Source organism: Limulus polyphemus, unplaced genomic scaffold (genome assembly GCF_000517525.1).
Source record: "Limulus polyphemus unplaced genomic scaffold, Limulus_polyphemus-2.1.2 Scaffold2404, whole genome shotgun sequence".
In the NCBI taxonomy this organism is placed as follows: Eukaryota; Metazoa; Arthropoda; class Merostomata; order Xiphosura; family Limulidae; genus Limulus; species Limulus polyphemus.
In genome coordinates, this window is record NW_013668014.1 from 104955 (window position 1) to 129347 (window position 24393).

The window sequence follows — 24393 nt, forward strand, 5'->3', positions numbered from 1 at the left end:
TGAGGCTTCACGAACCTTCGAGAATATGACGTGTTACTAGCGTCACGTGACCCCCGCTGTCGTAACAATATACTTAAGTAGTCTCTTAGGGAGCCAGCGGTAAGTTTGTGAACTTAAAATACCCAAATCTGGGGTTTGATTCCCGTGCTGGACCGTGCACAGTTAGCTTTACCCCAAAACAAACAAACCATTCGATATAATCTTATTTCTCCAAGGCATGCCATAAATCTGAAATGGATTATGAATGCATTATTTTATTTTTTAAGGGGTGTCTAACCCTATTTATGTACTATTTTTACATGTGATGTCCAAAAGCATGCAAGATAAATAGAAAAAGCTAGTATCATTTAGTATTACTAAACAGTATTATTTGCCTAGATTAATCATAATCGTAGGAGAAATTCAGAAAAGCAGGAGAGATAATTTTTCTTCCCCACTATCTCAGTGTAGACTGGAAAATCTATCTTATTTAATGAAAATATTCTCGACATATATACATATATATATATATATTGATCCCATACTCCACCGGTAATGAAAAAAGTATTTCCTGGATTAATTTTATATGGTGCTGTGAAATATTAAATGCATTTATAAATGATGCATTACTTATACAAGTACGTATTTTGACTCTAATTATTTACATATTTTCTCAGATTTTTTATTTTTAACTGAATAATTTTCCTTAAAGAATGCTACGTTAAATGCCCCACTCAGTTTTATAAACGGATTCTTTTTGTTTCATTCAACATAACTTAGACAGATAGCACTTCAATTATTAACAACATAATTTTTAAATGTCTAGAGGACGCGCTCAGCAGCTATTTTGCCGTGATATTTTCGTTGACTCAGTGAGAGTGTCAATGTTGATGCTGAATTATAACTGTCTGCGGTAATATGTAGGAAACGTTGAGCGAGAAATTTATGACATACAGTTAGTACAATTTACTATTCTTAGTAGAATTGTACCAAATTTAAATATGTATTTATTATAAATTACTTTATTCATTATCAAACTAAATGAAACCTAATGTAAAACTGTGTATCGTTGGTCAATGAGACCAGGAGGCGGAGGCTGAGTGACACTGTGCTCGTGTTTCAGTTCATCCACTCTTCAGACTCCAGTGATTGCACAGCAATGCCTTTAGGTAAAAGCTTTCGCGTTTATCATAAAGCGATCCCTCCAAATCCGTATAGTGTACTTTTAGAAAAGAGGAATAAGAATGAAACTCTTCTGTTTGAATCCCAAGCAGTTGCTGTTTTATGTAAGTAACAAGTATTACTATTAGTATTACATTTTAAAAACAGTTCTTATACATCAGTATTGTAAATTGTAATTTAGATATGATGTATTTCCCACCCATTAATTTCTTGAACTTTTAAATTATAATCTAGTTTCTTTGAGCAACGTTAAGTTATGATCATAGCAGGACAGTTTTATGATTAGATCATGTTAGTAGAAGTGAAACAAAAAGTTTATTACACACTCAAACAAAAGAGCAAAATAATTTTCTAGTGAAATGTTTGTTGTAAGCTTATTATTATTATTCATTTGAGGAATTTAAGCATGCTTCATATTTTCAGTATTCAAATTTAGTATTATAATTTGTATACATTTTGTAAATATAAGTATTATGTTGAATATTTATGAATATGTTGCTGCTGTTTTACACAAGCTTTCAACCAAAGTTGAACTTAAGCTGTAATGAAAAAGAGTGTAAATTATATTTTATTCATAATTATGTTTAATGTAAAGGTATGACGACTATTGTGACCTTGTAAGTTTTTACTAAACTTGAAAGTTGTACAAGGCCTCTTTTGGAATGTATACATAATACAGAAGGAAATATATGTAAACCAATTTGTTGAAAGTACTCTCAGATATTGAATTATATATACAAATTCATATCTGGTTTAGAAATTTAAACCTTGAGAAGAAGCTTGAAGTTTTGGCATGTTTTCTCTGAAGAGTATAAGAATGTAAAGTATAACTTGAAATAGGAGGTTTGTTTAATCCTGGAAATACCATCTATTTAACTGAAAAAATAAACAGAATGGTGAAATAAATACAACTATAAATAATAATTTACTTGCAATTTTGCTTATTTTGCTTTCTCTCTCTCTCTCTCTGTCCCTTCCTTACTGAATTGTATTAATTAATTACTGGGTCAAATGGACTTGGGTGGTTAGAGGAGTTAAAAAATCTACCAGGTAGTTCCAAAGTCCATATTTGAAAATATTAAATTTAATATTAAGAGAAGTAGATTTTAGCCTTGGAAACCCCCACTGTAGACTTGTTCTTCAACAAAATTCTTTTTAGGTTAGAATTTTAAATTTTGAAATGGTTTGCCTGATGATGTGATGTTAGTCAGAATTCTTTAAGTTTAAAATTATGTTGTAAGCATGCTGGAAATGGATATAAAGAGCTATATTGGATTTGTTTTGTTGTAATGCTGAGTGATGTCAATGAGCCAAGTTAAGTTTCTGTCATCTTGCTGTTTCTTATGCCTTTGCATCCTAAGTTTATCATCCAAATAGGGAAAGTAGCTAATTCTGTTTAATTGACTAATCAAAATTTGGTTTTCATTTTAGTAGATTAATAATGCTTGAATAACTGTTGTAGTACAAAATGCAAATGGGTATGATTTAGAAGGAAGGAAAAAACAAGTATTACATTTATATCCAAAGTAGGCCTAACAGAAGATCTGGTTGCATGCTGTATATTTCTTTATGATGATTGCTTGATTCAACTATTGAAGTATTTATAATTCATATATTCAAAAATTTTGAATACTTATGATTGTAAATCATGTGAAAATTTAGTTATCTCTAACTCAGGTATAGGCTTATGCATTCATATACATATTGAAAAATGTTGAAAAATTTAGTCAAAAACACATAATACATCATCAAATAAACCATTCTAAATGTTTGAACTAAAAAAAGTAGTTTTGTTTGAGAAATATTCTAGATCTTGGTCTTCAAAACAATTACTAAATACCACTAATATTCAACTCCAAATGTATAATTTCCTCATTGAAGCAGAACTTTTGTGAATGCATTATTTAAGTCTCTAGAAACTTAAAATGGTTAAATCAAAATTTTAAGTATTTCTTCATAGCAACAATTTTTTCACTAAGTAGTAGCGTATTTCTGCACTCTTTCCTGAAGGTTGACATTTTTTGTATAATAAGGGGACCAAAATTGCATAGAGCTTTTTGAATAAAGCCCCACAAAAGTATTGTGTAAGGTTACTTATTTGTAGCTTTGAAATTTCCATTAACAAATTAACTTTCTTTGCCACTATTAAAACATGCAGAAAGTTTCAAGGTTTTTCAGTAGTTATATCACAATCTTTTTTTTTCCCCACAGCATCTTTGTTTGTTTCTCCCATAAGAGGCAAGCCCTTTCCAAACTTCAGTACCTCAGGTGTACTATTTTACACTTCTTGATGTTGGAAATAATTTTTCACTTCAAATTCCACTACAATTTACCTTATTTTATGAACAAGAAAGCAGTAGTAATAATTTAAATCTTTCCCAACATTTTAATAATTTCAGCAAAAATTTAGAAATACTACTAGTCTATTATCCAAGAAGCATTGAAATTATTGACAATAGGTGCAAAGATATCCTTTTTTCCTAGTTTTAAGATTTTCCATTTATCACTATCCTTCGATTTCTATAAACAAGTTAATTCTCCTACAAGTAGGCTTTCATTAAGATGATATAACCTGACAGAAGTTCATAGCTTATTATCTGATAAACTTTTTCAGTAATAAAGCATCATTGTATTATGTAGATTTGTATGCAATTAATAATTGGACCTCATTGAAAAATTATAATTAATTTTAATACTATTTCATTCTTACTTCTTAAAGATTCCAAGCTGTTTTCCAAAATAAAAATGATTTTAATGAGTTAATGTTGCATTTTTATTTAATCATTTTTGTCATGTTTTTGTAAAATTTCTGCATTTTGACCACCTAATACAATTTTTACTGATTTTTCCAAGCCCGTTCCATGGCTGTGGTTTCGCTAGATAGTAGATAGGGACAATGGGAATCTCGTTAATCCATTCATGCGCATCCATTCTATCCACTATATTAAACTCTAAAATAAAAGTAAAACTCTGAAGGCCAGTCCTAATCATCCAAATATTTATCAAGACATCCCTTAAACTCCTTTAGATTAACTGCATCTACCACCTCTGAAGGCAACCCATTCCAATGGTCAACCACCCTGTTAGAAAAATAAAGCTGTCTTAGCTGAAGATGACTTGTCCCCTTGTCTTACAATTCTCACCATTATTACAGGGACAATATCCACCACCTCCCTTGAAAAGAGGAGTAACATTAGTCAATATCCAATTTTTTGCACCTGCCCATTTTTCTAGGACTTAGGAAAAATAAAGGAAAGTGGATCACATAGCCAATACTTAATCCCCATGGGTAAATATTATCTGGCCCAGGAGCTTTATCATTCTTGAAGCTTTCCAGTTGTTTTTTGAACAAGTTTAGAATTAATATGACTGTCTTGTTGAATCTTGTTTTCATCTAGAACCTTTTCAAATGAGGAATATTGCTTAAATCTTCATTAGTAAAAATTGAAGAAGTAGAATTTACTATCCTAGACATCCCATAATTATTAGATATTAGCATTCCTATATCACCCCTGAAAGGCTGTACTCCCATCTTAACATTTTGCTTACATGTAATATATTTGAAGAAATCCTTACTGTTAAGTTTTAAAATTTCAGCCAATCTTTTTTTCATATACTTTTTTTATTTCTTAATTTCCTAGTTGACCAACACTCTTAATCGTCTATAGTCCTTCAAACCATCCTTCAATGCAGTCAAGTTATAATACTTTAATTTTATCCTTTATACCATTTGTGAGGCAACCTAGCATTTTTTATTTGCAGTCACTTCTTTTCTTGTCTATAAGAAATGTGCCTATCTTGAATATTCAATAATTTAATTTAAAAATTTTTTCCACATTTTATAAGATTCTCCAACTAATTCATTTGTTCAATTCACAGCAGTAAATTCTTGTCTCCTCTCTTCATAATTTGATTTTTTGAGATTTGGAACCAAGATCTCATTATTCCTTATCTTCATATGCAGCAAAACATCAAGTCTAATTGAGCAATAATCACTTGCACCCAGATGTTTCCTAATCTCTACCGTATTAACCATTTCTTTATGAGAAGTTAACTATAAATCTAAATAGCATTGTTCTTAGCAGGTTCCATAACAAGTTATTAAAGAAAACTGTCCTGAAAGTTTTTAAAAACCTGATGATTTGACTCTTAACATTTTAGAGTTTATACACCTAAAATTAAAATCTCCCAGAACTATAAACTCATTAACAGTTGAATTCTTTATCTCATTGCAGACTTTCTCATCAATTCCATCAGTTTCATCTGGTGGTTTATAACAAATTCCAAGTAAAAGCCTTCCCCTCTTATAACCACTAGCAGAAACCCAAACAGATTCATTTTCATTGCTGTTAGATTTGATAACCTTAACTTGAACTGGACGTAACTTACATTTTACAAATAAAGTCCCTCCTCCAACTTTTTTTAGTACTTTATCCCTATTAAACAACTTATAACCTTGTATTTTAAAGAAATTCTTATCATTAAATTGTCTAACTTTAACCAGTTCTGAGTTATTCCCTTTACATCAGAATCCCATGTTCTGACCAGAGTTCTAAAGTCATTTGTTTTATTTTCTTATACTTCTAGTATTACATTAGTAACAGTTTAACCAACCTTTAGAACTACCTTTGTACTTTTTCTACTCTATACTTTTCTCTGGATGTTATTTTTTCTTCATTATTATGGGCTTCACCACTGTCTAGTCCTAGTTTAAATCTGTCCTTACAATTGAGTTAATAGCCCTTGCAAACAAGCCAGCCTCTACCTTATTTAAATGTAAACCATCCATTTCAAAAAACTTGGTTTTCCCATTGAACTGAATTGAACATGCATCTTTTTGCAGTGGACTCTGCACGATCAATGGAACCTCTCTTGGGATCCCTTATCCTGTCGTATCTATCTTCATCCTTCCCTCCACAACAATTTCGCCTTGTAGCTCAACAGAACCAATACTACAGAGAGTGTTCTTCTTTCTCCCTCTCGTTTGGATCTTCATATTTTTATAGATGCTTCCCTGACAGGGTGGGGTGCTTGTTTAATCAAGATCTTGGGTCAATGGGACCTGGAGGAATTGATTCTTCATAAGAACCTCTTGAAGCTCTGTGTAGTTTGTCAGACCTTTATTAATTTCCTTCCAGTTGTACTAGGTTATTTGGTAATGATTCGTACATATGAATCTTCTGTGGTATCTAATATCTTATATTATTTGCCAGGGGGGCACTTGGTCTGGCGCTTTCTGTTATCAAACCTTCAATATCCTCTTCTGGGCCCATTATCTACATGTCCACCTTGTGGCCTGTCATGTTCTGGATTCCCTGAGTCTTGTTGTGGTTTGTCTTCCAAGGTCAGATAAGATTTTTCCCATGGAGTTATCCCTCAATCTCTATGTTTTTCAGTAGCTGTGCTCTCATTTGGGCACCCCTCACATTGATTTCTTTGCTACTTATAACAAAACCAATTTACCCCTCTTCTGGCATCCTGTTCTGCACCTATGAGCTCTAGCAGTGGATGCATTCACTGAGGACTGGTCCAACCTTTTCTTTTGTGTTTACCACTTGTTTGTCTCCTACCTCAAGTTCTCTCTCCCTCATTTGCAACTCTCCTTGTCGGGTTTTTCAGGTAGCTCCCTATTGGCCGATTGAATCATGGTTTCCTCTGTTGAGCCTTCTGTTGTCCTCTTCTGCTTTCCCACTCTCTTCTTCTTCAGATGCATACTTCACTCTTTCATATAGCCATGTTGTTACTTCAGCTTCCTGAGTGGGATGTTCAGGACTCTTTGCACGTAGCCTCCCTTGTTTCTCGTTCTTTTCACCCATCCTACTTCCTGGTATATCAGCAGAAGTAACAAAGTTTTTGCCGTTGGTCACTACATAATTCTTTGTCCTTCTGTTCTTCATCTGTCCAAGTTCTTCACTTGTCCCTTCGACTATTGCTGATTACCAGGCAGCTTCTTCTACTACTACTTTCCTTTTTTTCCCTGGTTCTTATTATGTTCTTCCATTTCTTTCACCTCCTGTTCCCTTCCTGTTCTTAATGTTATTCTACATGCCCTTACTCTTCCTCACTTTGAACCTTTGGCTTCCTGTTACTTGTACCATCTTGCCTTTAAAACCTATTTTCTCCTCCTTTTTGTCTGTAGTTATTGATTTTATGATGTGTATGCCAGTGATTCTTCTTGCATTCTTTCATCACATCTATATTCTTCTCTGTCCTGATTGCACTTTTCTACCTAAAACATCTGTGGCATGGTAGGGTGATAGTGCATTCACACTTATATCTCTCCCTTCCACTTCTCATATGTATTCTCATATAGATCCTTATTGCTTCCTCTGTTCTGTCTATGCAGTATGTTTTTATTTGGCTTATACTTATCCTTCTAATAGTTTCTGATTCCATGTCTTCATTCTGTAGAATCATTTTTCCACTCATGATCTTTCTCTCATTATCCTCACTGGATGGCTGCATCAGCTCATCTGTTTGGCATATTTTTTGTTGGATGGGGATACACATTGGTTCTTCAAGGTGTCATCTCATCAAAGTTTTCACCTTACTTAATCTTTGACTGTTCATTTTCATTGGAGAAAATCATTCGGGCTGGAATGTGAACAGCTCACATCTTTGTCACACACTGTCTACATCATTTGGCCGTTTCTTCTTCATCAGGCTATAAACTGTTTTTGGTTGCTATTCTCCACAACTCATACCATCTCTGACTAGGGAAGTTTTCCTTTTTACTTTGTTTTAACATGGCCTTCTCATACCTTACAGTATCCTGCTTACAAGCAAATGTTACCTATCAGGGTATACTTAAACAAGTCTGCACAATGTAGGGCTGTCCTGATAAAATGCTCATTTGTGAGATGGGGTGTTCCACAAGACTGCTTGATGTATCCTCACAGTGCTCAACGTCTTAAACAAGGGCCTAATACAGAATGTACACACTCATGAGTAAAGCAGGCAGGGTATTTCTGCTTATCCTCTATGCCTAGTTTAATACCTAGTGCTGGACCTGAAGATGAAAGGTGGAAATCTTTTAAAACGTTGTCCTCTACACTTGGGTGTTTCTACAACAGGCAGTTGCCATCCAAGTTTCATCAGATATTCACCTTATCCCCCCCCCCCCACACGCACACATACTTCTGGTGCATCTTATTTTATTGCCTAATCTTAAAGTGATGATCGATATAGAGGGAGTCAGCTGTGTTTCACTCCTATTGGTGGAGGCTTGTCCCATGCTCATTTGCATGCAACAAGTCATGTAGAAACACATGGGTTTAAGTGGAAGCCTCAAGGCTAGTTGTGAGTGAAAAAAGTTTGTATATATAGAGGACAGTAAAGAATCAGGAAAACTATATGTGAGTGTGGTTGGAAAATGTTAACATCTATGTACTCTTTAAACCATCACCATAAAACTAAGGGAAGCAACGATCAAAAGTTGGGAACAAGAGCTTCCACTTTTGCTACCTCTGATGAAAATTGGTGAACAAATTATAATAAGCTTTATTAAGTTTAACCCTTTACCATTTGTTATAAATCTATGGTATTGAAAAAACTAAAAGTTGAATGAAAATGTGGACTTCAGTTCATATGTTGTGCTTGATTGCAGTTTTGAAAAGTGATGTTAACACCAATGTCAAATGTTTGATGTTGAAGAATGAAATTTTTATCTTTGTCTAACTATATACATAGCTCTAGTTTGTAGGAAAGGAATATGTATATATGAAAAATATGAGCTGTATAAAACTGTAAGGAGTTGTCAGTAGGTAGTTTTATTGTTTTAAAACTTTTAAATAATGTTGTTTTCAGTAGACAAAAAAAAACAGCTGGGTTGCATTGATACTGTAACAAATTTTTTCTATTTGTGAAATCTGATTGTTCATTCTGAAGATGTGGTTTTACATTATCAATAGGTGTGACTGATGTACACACTTTGAATATAGGCATACCATAATATTAGGCCTTGTTGTGAATTGAAATTCTTAAGATGCCATTGTTCAGTAGATCCTTTTTTGACCTAGTCCCCTTATCATTACTGCACATGAACAATTTATGTAAAATCCATAGAGCGAAAAAGTTTAGACAAATTCCATACTTCCCAAGGGAAATGATAGAGCTTGCTCCACCTTTATACATAAAATTGTGTGTGTATTGTATCCCTTTATTCATCACTTACAGAGCTACACTACAAAATGTATATGTATGTATATCTAGTGGAAGGTAGGGCCTTATAGAAAGATAAGAGTCAATACATTAGGCTTTGAAATTTCCCAAGAGTTTGAAAGGAAGAGGAGAGGAGAGCTTGAATGAAGGGCTAGGACTGTGGAAACATTTAATATGCTAGAGAGAACATTGGTTTATGTTTGGTACAGTGTAAAAACATTGTGTTGTGTATACATGGTCTGTCATCTTACTACTTTTGTGGTAAAATATGCAGTACTCAATTATGTACATTTCCTAATGTGTAGTATACATGCATGCTCATATACATGCTCGAACAGTTATGACTGATTGTGTGGAGTTTCAGGTACAATATTAAGACTATATACATTACATGTAGTTGTAAGTATTTTGTATTAGCATAAGATCATAGTGTTCCTTTATGTGACACAAAGCCATTGAGCCCATGAGGTCACTCTTCTACCCTCAGAACCAACTAACTATAGCATCAGAATTAAACTGAACATAGCCTTCACACCCTTTTACCTACATGTTTGTATTGTTTCCAGATATTTTAGGTTAACAGAAAATATTGAAAATAACTTTATAAAAAGAAAAACAAATGAAATTATCAGAATTTATCAACATTACTTATTCCTAAAACAGTGCTTCTAAAGACTGTGGAAAAGGCAGAGGTAGATTCTAGACAACTGAAAATATACTCTTGAGGTAGTTGCATTCAAATTTATGGTGATGCACATTTACATGTACTGTTGAAGTTGGCAGTCCTTTCCAAATGATGACCAGCAGTCACCGAAACATGAGTTTTTTCATGCCTTTTATTTTGGCTGACATGTTTTTATTTGTTGTTTAGTTCTAGTGATGCCCTGTTGAACTTTGCACATACAGATTCCCTGAAATTATAAAGAATAAATCTGTTTTGTGGTGTTTACATAGATTTTGTTTTTAAATGTATGAATTAGCATATCACAGTGTTTTAATATTTATATATAAAATTTTGAAACACTATATGTCAAATTTCATAAACATTTTAAGCATTATTCTTCTATAAGATTTTCTGAATGATGGATTATTTAAAGGAACACATTTATCTAGCTTTATTTTAAATTTATTTCATTACACACTCTCATGTCACTTCCTGGTCACATTCCTGTAAGTCATTATTTATTTCTCATATATGGGATCAACATCTATTTAAATGTACCAGCCAACAGCACCCTGACATCCATTTTCAGATGTTCAGAATATATATTTTTTTCCCATTGGGTAAGCTGTAACTTTAAATACTTACAACACTAAAATTTGGGGTTTGATTCCTTGCAGTAGACAAAGCACTTGTGGCCCATTGTGTAGTTATGTACTAAAATAAAACAAACAACTAAACTCTTTATGATTTTTTGGTACTACTGTACAGTTGAGTTTGTTCTTATTTGGTGTAGTACCAGTTACATAAACCTTTCTTTGTGCAGAAACCATGTTGAACAATAAAATTTGAGGTATTTTCACCTTTAATTTTTTTTCTATGTTTTGCTACTTCAAAGCTGTGAGCGATCTTCTACATATACTTTTGTGGGAATAATTCTTTTAAAACTTCTAATAATTTGTTATCTATTCTAGTCTATTACTATGACTGCAGTGAACATTTTCAGTGTTTGAGACTTAGCACTTTGTTTCCTTGTTTTCCAGCTAAGTTAAAACAAACTGATTTACAAAACCTTAAAATTCTTTGAGATCTCTTCATTAGGAAACGTTCTTTACTTTGTCATATTTGCTCAAAATTACCTGTGAACATCTAGAAGAGATTTCTTTCACAAAATATTTTTTAAATTAAAATTTATCGTGTGACTCTCCATGTCAGTCCCTGAGTCAAAGATAGTTGTAGTAGCTCCTTCACACCCACCTACTACATGTATCATAGTTCAAGCTTTAAGTTGAGATCTCCTCATAATTCTTTTATTTTCCTGCTCAGTATTAATTTTTTATTCTTCTTTGGAAAAGCTCTGTATCCTTCTTTTGGATGCTTTATGTTTTGGGAATAGTAAATATTTGATCTTTCATTGGAACATTTGGCTTTGTTAGTATGGTTAGATGCTATCGGTTCTTTATTAAAAGAGTTGAGTTTTCTTCCAGGAAAGCTACACTTCGATTTTGTTCTTCTTGTGCTTTGGTAATCTGGACATAACCAGTTTAAATATTTTGTGATGGTCTTATTTTCTTTTCTATTCCAAATTCCTTACTTTTGTTTCTTCTGTGGGCTCCTTCTTCACTTTTCTTTTGTGGATCTTAGATTTTGATTAAAATATCATTTTTATCATAATTTGTTGATTCTTACAGCCTTATTTCTTTTGCCCCTCTTTCTCAGTATGTTAACGTATGGAATTGGAGCATTAGACTTTAGCCCATATTTATTTCTTCTCTAACTCGTGTAATTTGTGTGTGTGTGACATTTATGTGAATGCTAATAGTCTTTTTCAAAGAAAGTGATGTTTTTGTTTGTTTATTTTCATATTTCTTCTTGATGTTTCTTCTGAGGTTCTCATTTTAAGATCATTTGCAGTCCCTTGTCTGAATAGTTTGTTGTTACTTGGCTCATGCATAGTTTTTTAGATTCTTGTAACACTATATTTCTTAACATTTTTCCAGTCTAAACAGTCTTATTGGAGGATTTTACATAAATAATGACATAACACAAATTATGGCATCAGAAGTGGAATGTTCTTAGGCCTCTAGCAGCAAGTAATTGAGGTTGTTTAGAAAAGATGCTTAATATGCACAGCACCAAACACTACACTATTTATTTTTAACCAAATGTTGTTATGCTCTGTGTTTCTGATGATTTTGTCTTTTTAAAGATATTAAAGAAATGATTTTGTATCTTCTGCATTTTAGTATTTCCATTGCTGATGTAGACTATAACAGTATCTTCTTGTTTTGTCAGGAAAAGTGATTATATTTCTGTATCACATGTGTCTGTAATAACCAGTCAGCATTTGGTGTCTTCTGTTGCACATTTCATCTTTTTTCCATTTTACATGTTACTTCATGAACATATCATGTCATCAGGTTGCCATGATTCATCATACTCTTTGGAAGGTTTACATGTCTGTCTTTCCATTTTTTGTGACCCAAGTATCATGTTCACCTGTGTATGGACTCTTAGAATCTTTTACAGCTTATCACATCTTGTGGCTTGTGTGTTTCTATGGTGTATGCCTGTTTATTTCACACTGAACATTGCCTGTAATTTGACATGTTGTTGTAGTTGTATATTTATCTACATATAAATATATTTTAGAATCAAAATGATTTACAAGAAAATGGTCACCTTCTGATGTGGTTTTACCTTCCTTGTTCTTGATCTTCACATTATCTAGTCTCGAATGGAGTAAAACAGGTACTATTCTAAACACATGGTAACATACGAAGAGGTTATTAGCTGGAGAAGTAATCCTGTGAGAGTATGCTGATTACATAAACAAGAGTCTACTAAATGAAATCACAAGTATTTTGGCAAGAGAAAATTATTGTACACATAAGAGTGATATTACTTTTAATTATATATAATTTTGTATTTGAATTTATAGATCAATATTGATATTTGATTCTCTTCCAGTTATGTTGTAAGTGCACAGTTAGGTAGCTGTTAGCTTAAAAAATAATGAAGGTTAGATAACAATGTAGTTGAAGAACCTCCCTGTAATGATTACAAAAAAGTGGCATAATCCAGTGTTTTTTGTTGTTTCGTTCTCTTGTAAACATTGGCTTCATTTTTTATATACATGTAGATTGAATAGACAAAAGACTTGTTATGAAAATTAAATATGTGGGTGTGGGGGAAGGGTTATCAAATTGTATAGAAAATTGGCTGAAGAGTAGAAAGCAGGGAGTAGTAATAAATGGAGTTATATCTGACTGCATTACAGATACAAGTAGTGTGCATCATGGCTCTGTGCTGGGTCCTCTGCTGTTTGTGAATTATAATAATGATATTGACTCTGGAATGACTAACAAAATTTTGAAGTTTGCAGATCATATTAAAATTTTTGGGATGGCTAACTGTATCAAAGATGCTGCAGACTTACAGGGAGATTTAGATCATTTGATGCATTGGGCCAATACGTGGCAGATGATGTTTAGCTATCCAGAATGTAAGGTGATGCATGTAGATTTTCACAATTCAAATTATTGTTACAATTTAAATGAAAATACATTAAATACTGTGGTTGAAGAAAAATATCTTGGTATTGTGATCGAAAAATCACTTAAGTCATCTAAACGGTGTATTTTAGCTAGCAATAGAGCTATAAGAATTTCAGGTAGCATCTATAGAAATATTGAATACAAGACAAGGGATATTATTGTTTCACTGCATAGATCACTTGTAAGGCCTCATTTATAGTACTGTGTACAGTTTTGGGCTCCCTTCCTTAAGAAGGACATTGAATTGTTGCAGAAGGTTCAGGGAAGAGCCACTAGAATGATATCTTGGATGGTAGGATTATCCTATGAGGAGAGACTAAAATCTCTAAACTTGTTGTTTTCTTTATAAAAAGGAGCTAATTAGCCCATCAAGGATGTTCCTTCGAGCTCCAAACTATAACCATCCCTTACTACTCATGTCTTTATCCAATCTTTTCTTGAACTCAGTTAAATTTTCTGCCTCCACCACCCTTGAAGACAACTCATTCCAAAAGCCAACCATCCTGTTTGAAAAGTAATACTGTATAAACTGCAGACAACTCCTACACTGCCAAAATTTGAATTTATGAACCCTTGTCCTATTGTTTTCACTGCTAAAAACAGAAACGTTTGATGGATCTATATTATCAAAACCTTTAATAATCTTAAACACCTCAATCAAACCCCCTCTGACTCTTCTCCTCTCCTATATATACACAAGTATGTATGTTAGGAATAAAGGTTAAGTTCTATAGAGGTAACATTTTTAAACAAAGCTCCTTTGAAGTTCATAAACAACACCAGAATCTAATTAACTCTGTATGGTGCTTTATGATAACTATGAAAAAAAAAGGCATGTATTTTGTTTCATAAATTCATAAAATTCTAAAGGGTTTATTTTTAAAGACTAAATGTGTTATTATGTTCATGTTTCATTTAATTTTTGGTACTTTAAAGCTACTATATTAGGTTGAATTATAATTACTCATCCTTTGTTTTGCAGCTGAGCATGAAACTGATATGGTGAAGCGTCAGTATTCACCTCTGTTGGATGCTTATGGTTGTCTTGGTGTGTTACAGCTGACAGTTGGTAAGTTTGTACTCTGATGATCTTAATATGTTATACTCCCACTGTACACACAGCCTGGGTTGATGTTGTATTTTTGTCTTGTTTTGTCTGAGAAGCTGTTTCTATTTAGTGATGACAGTTGTTCTTCCTTGATTAATGTTTCAAGTCTTGTGTTACCTGTCTGTGTTTTAATTGTGTGTGTGTGTGTATTGTTTGATTAAGAATTGAACTCAGAATTTTCAAAGCCTGATGACAGGTTGCTGTAATGGAACTGGAAGCTTACTGAATGAAGTTTTTAAACGTGGAGAATTAGTTTTCAACTTCTGAATGAAACAACAAGGGCGCTATGGCGGTGATCTTTTTATCTTTTCACCCTGTTCTTTTTGAATACAGACACGTGTCGTTCTTGTGGATTCCTTTTTTTTTACTTTGGGCTTACGTCATTCTTAATATCTTTAATTAACCGTTACATTTATACCTAACCACAATAATGAAGTTCACATTTACATTATGTACACGTAAAAAAATATCCTGTACCTTAAAATATTGTAGTTAACTAACTAAGGTACTCGCGACAGGCACGTCACTTAGTTCACTGGTTTCACATGTGCGTCGGCATTAAGACAGTAGCAAGGGAAAAATTAAAATGGTTGTTAAAATCATTAAAAGTGAGAAAATGAATAACGTAAATACTTGAAAAATCCCTCTGCTACGTACCCAAAGACCAAGTAAGTTCGGTGATGTAGTGCTAACTTTTATGGTGCCAGAGCCTTGCCAAAATTTGCCAGACGTGTGACGTCACCATAAGGGTAGAGATCTCAAAGGCCAATTTCAACTTTTTTAGTCCATTTTAAATAAAGAAAATACCTTCAACACTAATTATTTCAATCTACTTATATTAAGAGCAAATTGAATATGTGTGTAGTATAGAAAAAACACACAACTCAACTTATTTTAATCAAATTATGCAGAAAGGAAGAAAAACTGGTTACCAAATAAAAGTCAATAACATTAAAACGAGTTTTAAAATTTCGTTATATAATTTCTATGGTGCATATTGGTGTATAAAAGACAGTTTTAATACTAGAAATAAGCGACGCTATCACACCAACTTTATATTTCTTTAATTGGACACTTAACGTTTCGCTTTACAGCTTCTTCAGAAGAAGCTGTAATACGAAACGTTGAGTGTCCAATTATAGTTTTTAAATGCATATTTTATTACTTTAATATCTCCCTAACTTCACTATGATATTAACAACTTTGAGTTTTATGATGCCTTGCATACCTCCTGTCCTGCCAACATGAATAGCAAAAAAAATAAATAAAGTGATCTTTGGTCAAGTGTTTGGTTATGAAAGACACTTAATTTCAGTTGATAAATGAAAAACTTTTTTATACATAAATATTTTTAGTTTTTGAAGTGTCAGGGATTCAAATCCAATTTCAGGTGTCGGAGCGAATCCTCCGGCACCACTACACCCTTAAGTAAGATTACAGTAACCTCGTTTTGGTCAGTTACAGTGTGTCAAAAAATCTATTAAAAGTCTTTGAAGGGACTAACATTTATTTTTGCAGGCAGCTTTCTATTCACTTCGAAGCAGATGTTCTGTTGCGGTAATATAAAATTTAGGGAGCTTTCGCAAATTACCAAAAACTTGTAAAGGCACATTTTACAGTTCCCAAGCTTAAAAAATTGCAAACATCAAATGTTTGACTTTTTTTTTTCTACACAAAGTAATGATACATTTTGCTAAATATTTCAATGTTGTACTGCAACGAAACATTTTGGTTCGAGTCGTACTGATACTATTATTAGTGATAATATACCTGCCTACCAATTATTGGTGGGCCAGATGTGGTTTCAGGGAGATAACAATCAAATGTTGCCACTGTAAAGGTCTTATTGGGTGAATACAAACTCTTCAGCATTCATACCTGACCCTCACACAGTTTTGTCTGGGGTGTTGGTGTTATACATAAAAACTACCAAGTTTGTCAAATACTGACTCTCACAGTGTCTTGTCTGGGGTGTTGGTGTTATACATAAAAACTACCAAGTTTGTCAAATACTGACCCTCACAATGTCTTGTCTGGGGTGTTGGTGTTATACATAAAAACTACAAAGTTTGTCAAATACTGACCCTCACAATGTCTTGTCTTGGTGTTATACATAAAAACTACCAAGATTGTCAAATACTGACCCTCACAATGTCTTGTCTGGGGTGTTGGTGTTATACATAAAAACTACCAAGATTGTCAAATACTGACCCTCACAATGTCTTGTCTTGGGTGTTGGTGTTATACATAAAAACTACCACGTTTGTCAAATACTGACCCTCACACTGTCTTGTTTGGGGTGTTGGTGTTTTTTCTGTTTTATTTTCGGTTTCTTTAAGCAGTGTTCTGACTTGTCAATTTATATGCGATACAGATGAAAAAAAATCGCTACCATCAGTTTGAATTTTATACTAAAAGAAATTAAACACTGGAGCCTAGTTTTCGTCTTTCTTAATTAAAAACATTCACGCCAACTCGGGCTTTGGATAAAGTTGCCAGCTGACCGTTTGTTTGTCGATCCGCACGAAAATATGAGCATGGTTAACGATAAATTAAACAAGCAAATTATAGTAGATTACTGACTAGGTATAACGTCAAGACGTTCTTAGTTTATGAATTATTTTATGTGGAGCAAACGAATGGTGACGTCATTGGCATGGGTTATTATGCGCTGATTCACGACTGACACGGTCTAACTAACACTATAAGATAAGTAGTTAGAAAGTGCACGGCGAGTTCTTATTTGTAAACTTTTTTCGATTAACATTCTCCTCATACTATGTATAATTAAGAACGTTTCCATTGATTTTTCTTCATTTGTGAAGTGGAACATTATTTATGGAATAAAAGTTATATGAACATAGGACATCATACACAAAGGAGACTTAGCATTGAATTATTTATAACAACACAGAAATGAACGTGGTTTTAAAATGATACTGTTTGCGGAATCTAATAGAAAGTTAATACCAGCAGGAAACACAAATGTTCAAAGGTTTAAAGGAAACTTCCTATTTATTCAATGCTATGATTTCCATTACTATTTATTTTCAACAAAATTTACTTTTGAGCCAATTGTGTGTGGGGGTGAGGTGGGGGGGGGGAGCAATTAATATCTCAAAGTTAAGATTTAATAGCCCTTGAGAATGACATGCTTGGATTGTCGAAACTAGTCGTTTTTTGTTTATTTATTTATTTATTTTTACAGTTGTGCGTTATCATGCTGATGTGTTATTACTGTTTTTGTTTGTACGAAGTACTCCTCCTTTAGTTAATTAAGATATTTTGAGAAGGCTTACGTTGAGTGTGAGTAAATGACACTAGGCCAAAAATCAAACAAAACTAGTCACTAAACGCAGTTGTTTCACTTGGGAAAGAACTTCAAATAAGTAAAACTGACCACATGATATTTGACTACTTGAATTGGAATGCCAGCTTCTCTATCTTCGTAACAACACCTGACATTATAATTGGATCCTGTTCAAAAATTGGTGAGATATGGGCGAATATGAGTATTTTGATTTTGTGAAGTTTGACATGCGAGCCTTCGTCATTTTAAAATTATAATTTATTATCTTGTTAACAGTATAATATATTCCCAGCTTTATCTTAATAGCTTTTTGAGCCGGAAGGCCCTCTTTCGTAACCACAGCTTTGACTCTGCGAATGGTAATGTTGATTCGGATTGGCTAAAGATGTGGTTTTGGATATCGTTGTTGATGTAAATACTTCCGTGGAAAACATTGAAGACTCCTATCATCGAAATGTGTTGTTGCCTCTCCATCATTTAACAATTTCACTAAACGAATATAATTACATGTCGCCGGTGACATCACAATTCTTATATGCCATGTAAAAGCAACTGCAAATTCGTATAAAGCTCTACTATTAATCATTTTTCTATATAAAACATTTGAAGGAAGGATTTGGCATTCACCCTATAAAATTTAAAATGCGTAGAGCGTCTCCACTAGAAAATTTTAGTCATGAGCAATTCGCGTGACTTTTATTATGAACATTTTTAACCAACTTTCGGTCTCGTATTTTGTGGAAATAATATGCTGCTTAGCTTTCATGTGAAAAACTATTCATGTTGAAAATAAACCACATTAAAGTGTGAACTAATCCGTTACAAATCGTAAACTTTTGTAACCTCGGAATTGTTTTTAATATTTCGTGTAGTTGATAGCAAATAACACGTTCTGTTATTATATGAGAGATATCTATACATACGGTGTAATTATAATGTTTTGAAACGTGAGTTATTTGCAAGCATTTTGAATTATTTATATCAACATATACTTGAAATTGTAGATAAATATTGTGCACCATTGTGGTCGAGTACATCTACGAGAGAGTAGTTCATAGTCAAAAATTAATTACCGGGATTATCCTGTGTACATACTTCCTGAATACAGTTTATTACACTATTACTTCAGAGTATCTGGTCACACTACTTGTTAGTTTTTTAGTATCTCATCTGACCTGGCATGGTCAAGTTGTTAGGGTGGCACTCAACTAGCAATCCGCGTGTCATGGAATCGACACCTGGCACCGAACGTGCTCGTCCTTTCAGCCGTGGAAGTATTATACTGTGACGATCAATCCCACTTTTCGTTAATAAAGATTAGTCCAAGAGTTCGCGGTGGGTGCTACTTGTCTGTTTACTTCTCTGTGTTCGGAATTTCAAAATTAGGGATGGCGGCAGATAACTTTCAGTAGATATCTAAAAATATAAATTTTTTTTATATTAAAATAAGTTATCTCATCGTTTAGCATTAGGAAGTTAACGTATTTATTTTAGTTTCATGATATTTCAAAGCGTAAGTTATTTTGACAAATACATGTAGAAATTTGGGGGCCATATTTTTAAGAATTATAAGATACTTTTTATATCTGTAGATTATATTAGATTCTTGTTGCTGTGGGACTTCCTAAAACAAGTATGAACTCGACACAGTTCATGTGAATGCGGTTTTGAATGTTGACGTCGGTCGTAATGTTTAGTCCTGAAGTCTCCATATTACTTAGGGTTAGTTACTACACATAATCTAATAACAAAGCCAGTCTTAATCTATTCAGGAAAATAAATATCTGTGGACACCTGTGTTTAAGTGTTAGTATGTATTTGGGTTTATTAATACCATTACTAAAACATCCCTTCTCCCCACCACCATAAACACTTGCTTCTTACGTTATAAAAATGGTGCAACTATTGTCTAACCAGCCTAATGGAATTATCACGAGTCTTGTTGGACTAGTCAACCTCTTACAAGCGAAAATGTACAACAACAAAAAGGACTGTTCAAGATCTAGGTTGTAAAGAGTTATCTCCTTTTCATTTCTAAGTGTTGCAGCAAATAAAGCTGGTAAAATTTTATAGCTGTTTTTGGTCACACGCTTTTCTAAACACAAGTGGTACTTAGTGGTCGATTTTTGTTCAGCCAATTAAGACACGAGTACAAATTAGCATTTCACACAAAGAAAAGGAGATAGTAACTTTTAATTGTTCTTCGAGATAGCCTTGCAAATGTTATTGTGTTAAGCTGTCAGTTTTCTAATAGATTGCATTGTAATATATTGTATTTCAAAAGAACCAGCAGACAATATATCATAATACCCTCGACCCCTCGTATTTCTAATTCCTGATGGGAATAGAACGGAGAAAGTTAGGACCAGGTGTGAAGCCTTGCCACGTGCAAGCGTGTGCTGGCATTTTATTCAAGAGCGGCAGCTGGCAACTTGAAGGCTTCAGTCTTTTTTTCTTCCTTGAACTCAGTTGTGAAAGACCTCTAGTAAGGAGCCGCATTGTAAGTAGCAGGTACCGAAGAAAATAATACAGATATTTTTTTTAGTGTTCAAATATACACTTTAGTTTTGCACTGGGCGGAAAAAATGGGCGAGGTATTAAAAATAACAGAACTTTTTGGTGATATTTTACAATCGGTTTAAAATCGAAAGGTGTTTTAACGACTGCGTATTCAGTTTTCAAGGTCGGCGTTAGTTTTTCTGTTACCGATTTTATTTATATTCTGAGAAGCTCAGTAAATTTGCATACACAGACATATGAACGGATGCGGTATCGCAAGACAGAAAATAGACAGCTTTTAGCTGATTTTGTATAATCTGAAACACGCTATAATTAAACTTTTGATACAGTGTGTACAAACCTATGTAGTTGTAAAATTAAAACACACGGATGGTTTAACACAATTAAAATATAAAAGTGTTCAAATTCGATGAAGAGGAACCCACTTTGAGACTAGTAATGATGACAAAACCTTGTTGAAACGTTCTACATTTGGCGTTATGTTAAACTTGTATTAAAGTTTTTCTTTATTACCCATTCAAGCCGTCTCTAAGCATTATTAGTTAAAAGTGCTGCTATACTAAGAAAATCATATCAATTTGTTTGTTAGAAAACGTATACAGGCTTGGTCTTAAGAATAAACAACTGCCTAAGGCGCCAAGTTCTCGCCGTGTTCGTTAATTTCTGCGTAGGGTGACAGTTAAACCATCACCTGCCCAACACTTGTATATCAGTATAAAAACAGGGGCGCTACACGTAGTTTTACATGAGCAAGGGAAGTATTCTGCCAATTAGTTATTAGATAAGGTTATCATTTAGTTATAGCTTGATATAAGAAGCCCTTGTACGTGAGGGTTTGGTTAAAGCTATTAAAGTAATTTGTAAATGTAGTGATAAAAAATAGAGTTCTTAAAAAACTGTGATTTTTTTTCAATAAAGGGTACCACTTTTAATATATAAAAACAGCACAATCCGAACATTTTTCCTGTGCAGTACTTCCCAGAAAAATCCTTATTTAGAAAATATTCAGTACTCTAAATTTATTTTTTAATGAGATATGAATACTACGATTAGTAATTAATTTAAAACAATCAACATCTAGAACACTAAAACGAAAGGTCTGATGTGACCTAGGCTGTGGTTAGCATGTTTGGACTACGAATCTGAAAATTCATGGTTTGTGTTCTATAGCTGCAAAATCGTACTCTGTACTTTCGGCTTTGGATACTGTTGACCAGTTGTATTTCTGTACTCTATCAGTTCAAATTTAGGAATCGTTATAACAAAGACAGTTTTGTGCAAAAATGTGCTAGAAACTAAAATGAAATATTTTCCCAGATAGTGAAGGGATTGAGAAGATGGAGCTTAATATGTTAGCCTTTCATTATCCACAGTTTTGGAACACCTAATTCTTTAAAATTTATTATGTTGTTATAACGGAATATCAAAAATCAACCCCTACTATCTAGCAAATTTGCTTATAATGAAAATGCAACACCAACTTAAATAAGTGGTAACAGCTATTCACATTAAATACATATTTGCATGTTTTTAAATACATGTTTTTAATTTCAAATTACAAATTAAGACTAATAGTCAAAAATGTTGTTGTTGCCACCAAAGGGCACTTCTCTTTCTACTACGAACCCTGTGGATATCAGAGGGAGAAATGAACTTGTGTTTTTACTTGGGTGACTCAATAGGACGTTTGACTTGTTAATTATCAGTCCATCTTTTTCATTGTCTTCCCTTTGTTTTTTTCTTATCTTTCGTAACTTGGTTATACAAATTTTAGGGCTATATCTTTCGATGAACATCTCTGTTGTACTTGGATATTTGTGTGTGTAAACTTGTAAAAATGTAAGGCCCTACATGGGGTTAATTTTGAGCAGGATGATTGTGGACAAACTGTGACACAAATTTTTATTACGGCAAATGTGCCACCTTATCTCAAAAAATTGACAGTACTTTGAATGAAAGCACACTCAAATGCATTTTTTAAAATTTAAAATTCCCCTTTTTTTCCTAAGTGGTTAGGGAGCTGAACTCGCAACCTGAGGGTCGCAGGTTCGAATCCCCATCCCACCAAACATGCTAGCCCTTTCAGCAGTGGGGACATTATAACGTGACGGTCAATGCCACTATTCGTTGGTAAAAGAGTAATCCAAGCGTTGGCAGTGGGTGGTGATGACTAGCTGTCTTCCCTCTACTCTTTCACTGCTAAATTAGGGAAGGCCAGCGCAGATAGCCCTCGTGTAGCTTTGCGCGAAAGTCACAACAAACCAAACCATCCCTTTTTATGTGCTGAGTGTATCAACAGGATTGTCTTGTCACTGCAGGTTGCATATCCTGACACCATGTTTGCAAGTGTAACTTGTGAAATTTTAGCTGATGGTTGATTTCAGTTGTAAGGCGTACTTTAACTTCGTAATATATACATATATATGTATTGAATAAATATTTTCTTTTGTATTGATTTATTGCACCACTAAGTTCTTCATTCGAAAAAAATTACTTGTTAGCGTACGGAATCTCGTTTTCGTTGGTGGCGGCTATGTCACAATCCTTGCTGGAATCACATGTACTTGCACGTGCCAAACATCGTTATTTAGCATGCGCAACGCAAACCGCTGTAAAAATAGAAAATAGGAAAATGTTTACAAACCTATAAATATAATATTGATCGTTTTACAGAAAATAAATGTTTTTTTTAAACATTACTCTAAAAACTAAAAAAAAATTGATGTAGTGTTTTTTTTTTGTTTTGTACATTGTACCTACCTGAGAAGATGTGACAGTCACGTGCTGGTGCAGTGCTAAGCACTGTAAAATTTATCTAATAAGTCATCCCCATGGTGGCATTCACGTTTATTATTCGTATCTTATAGTTTACTTTTTGTTATCGTACTTTCCCGTACAAATTTTGTAGCGTGTTACAACTGCACACGTTTGTGTATGGGATAAATGGTTCGTTTATGATTGTTGGTATCGGTTAATTAAAAGTGAAAGTTTCATGAATCCCGCATTTATGTAAATATCTATTTATCAAAACATTTTTTTTTGAAGTTTTAAACAGCCTATTAATAAAAACATATGCGGTATTAGCTAAATGACAATTTTGACCAGTTACTAAAAAAAACAACGAAGTAAGCTGAAAGACGGCAATCAGAGAAGAATAAGACAATTAGATCGATACGTGAAAAAAAAAAAGGGTAAATAACAGAAGTGGAACGAGTAATTCAGTATTTGAGCAATCATAAATCAAAAGCCCCCAGTGGCACAGCGGAATGTCTGCGGACTTACAACGCTAGAAACCGGGTTTCGATACCCGTGGTGGGCAGAGCACAGATAGCCCTTGTGTAGCTTTGTGTATAATTAAAAACAAAACATAAATCAAATGTGTACAATACTTTCCCTAAAGTTAATCGTCAGATCAAACATATCATTGCAGTTATAGCTACAGAGCCATTCCCTGACCAGTTTTTCCATTTTTTAGGTATAACAAAAAAGAAAAACAAATATTTTAAAATTTATTGTATTCATTAAAAAAAAGAAGCTTAAGTTGATGATTCGTCGTTTTTTTTTTTTGTTTCACATCATCTGGTCCACATCTTTCTGTATTGGAATATACAGAGAAGATGAGGTGACTTCTCCTTAAATTTTGTGTCCAACTGGTCCCTGGTGGGGGTTGCAAGTGTTGTCCAAATACTTGATTGGCTTTACCACAACCAACAGACACTATAGGAAAACTTGGACATTTGAACTAAAGATGGGATTCAATGTTACAACAGAAGGATCATATATTGTTAAGCTTGGGATTTTTGCAGATTAGTGCATGGACTTCATCCAGAAGGTTGTCTAAATAGTATTTCATAAGAATATAATTCTAAGAAGTTCTATAAAAGGAATGTTTTTTTCGTATTTATTGTGATGTTTT

At 33.5% G+C, this 24393-nt stretch overlaps 1 protein-coding gene across 1 annotated transcript in view; it reads left to right on the forward strand.

Moving 5' to 3' along the window:
• The first annotated feature begins 857 nt into the window (after positions 1-857).
• Positions 858-24393, forward strand: part of LOC106466867 (synaptojanin-1-like) — a 70710-nt gene continuing 47174 nt past the window's right edge. Inside the window, exons 1-2 of the mRNA XM_013927169.2 lie at positions 858-1265; positions 14522-14608. Of these exons, the coding sequence (XP_013782623.1) occupies positions 1139-1265; positions 14522-14608 (214 nt within the window). The 5' untranslated portion in view covers positions 858-1138. The remainder of the gene's footprint in view (positions 1266-14521; positions 14609-24393) is intronic.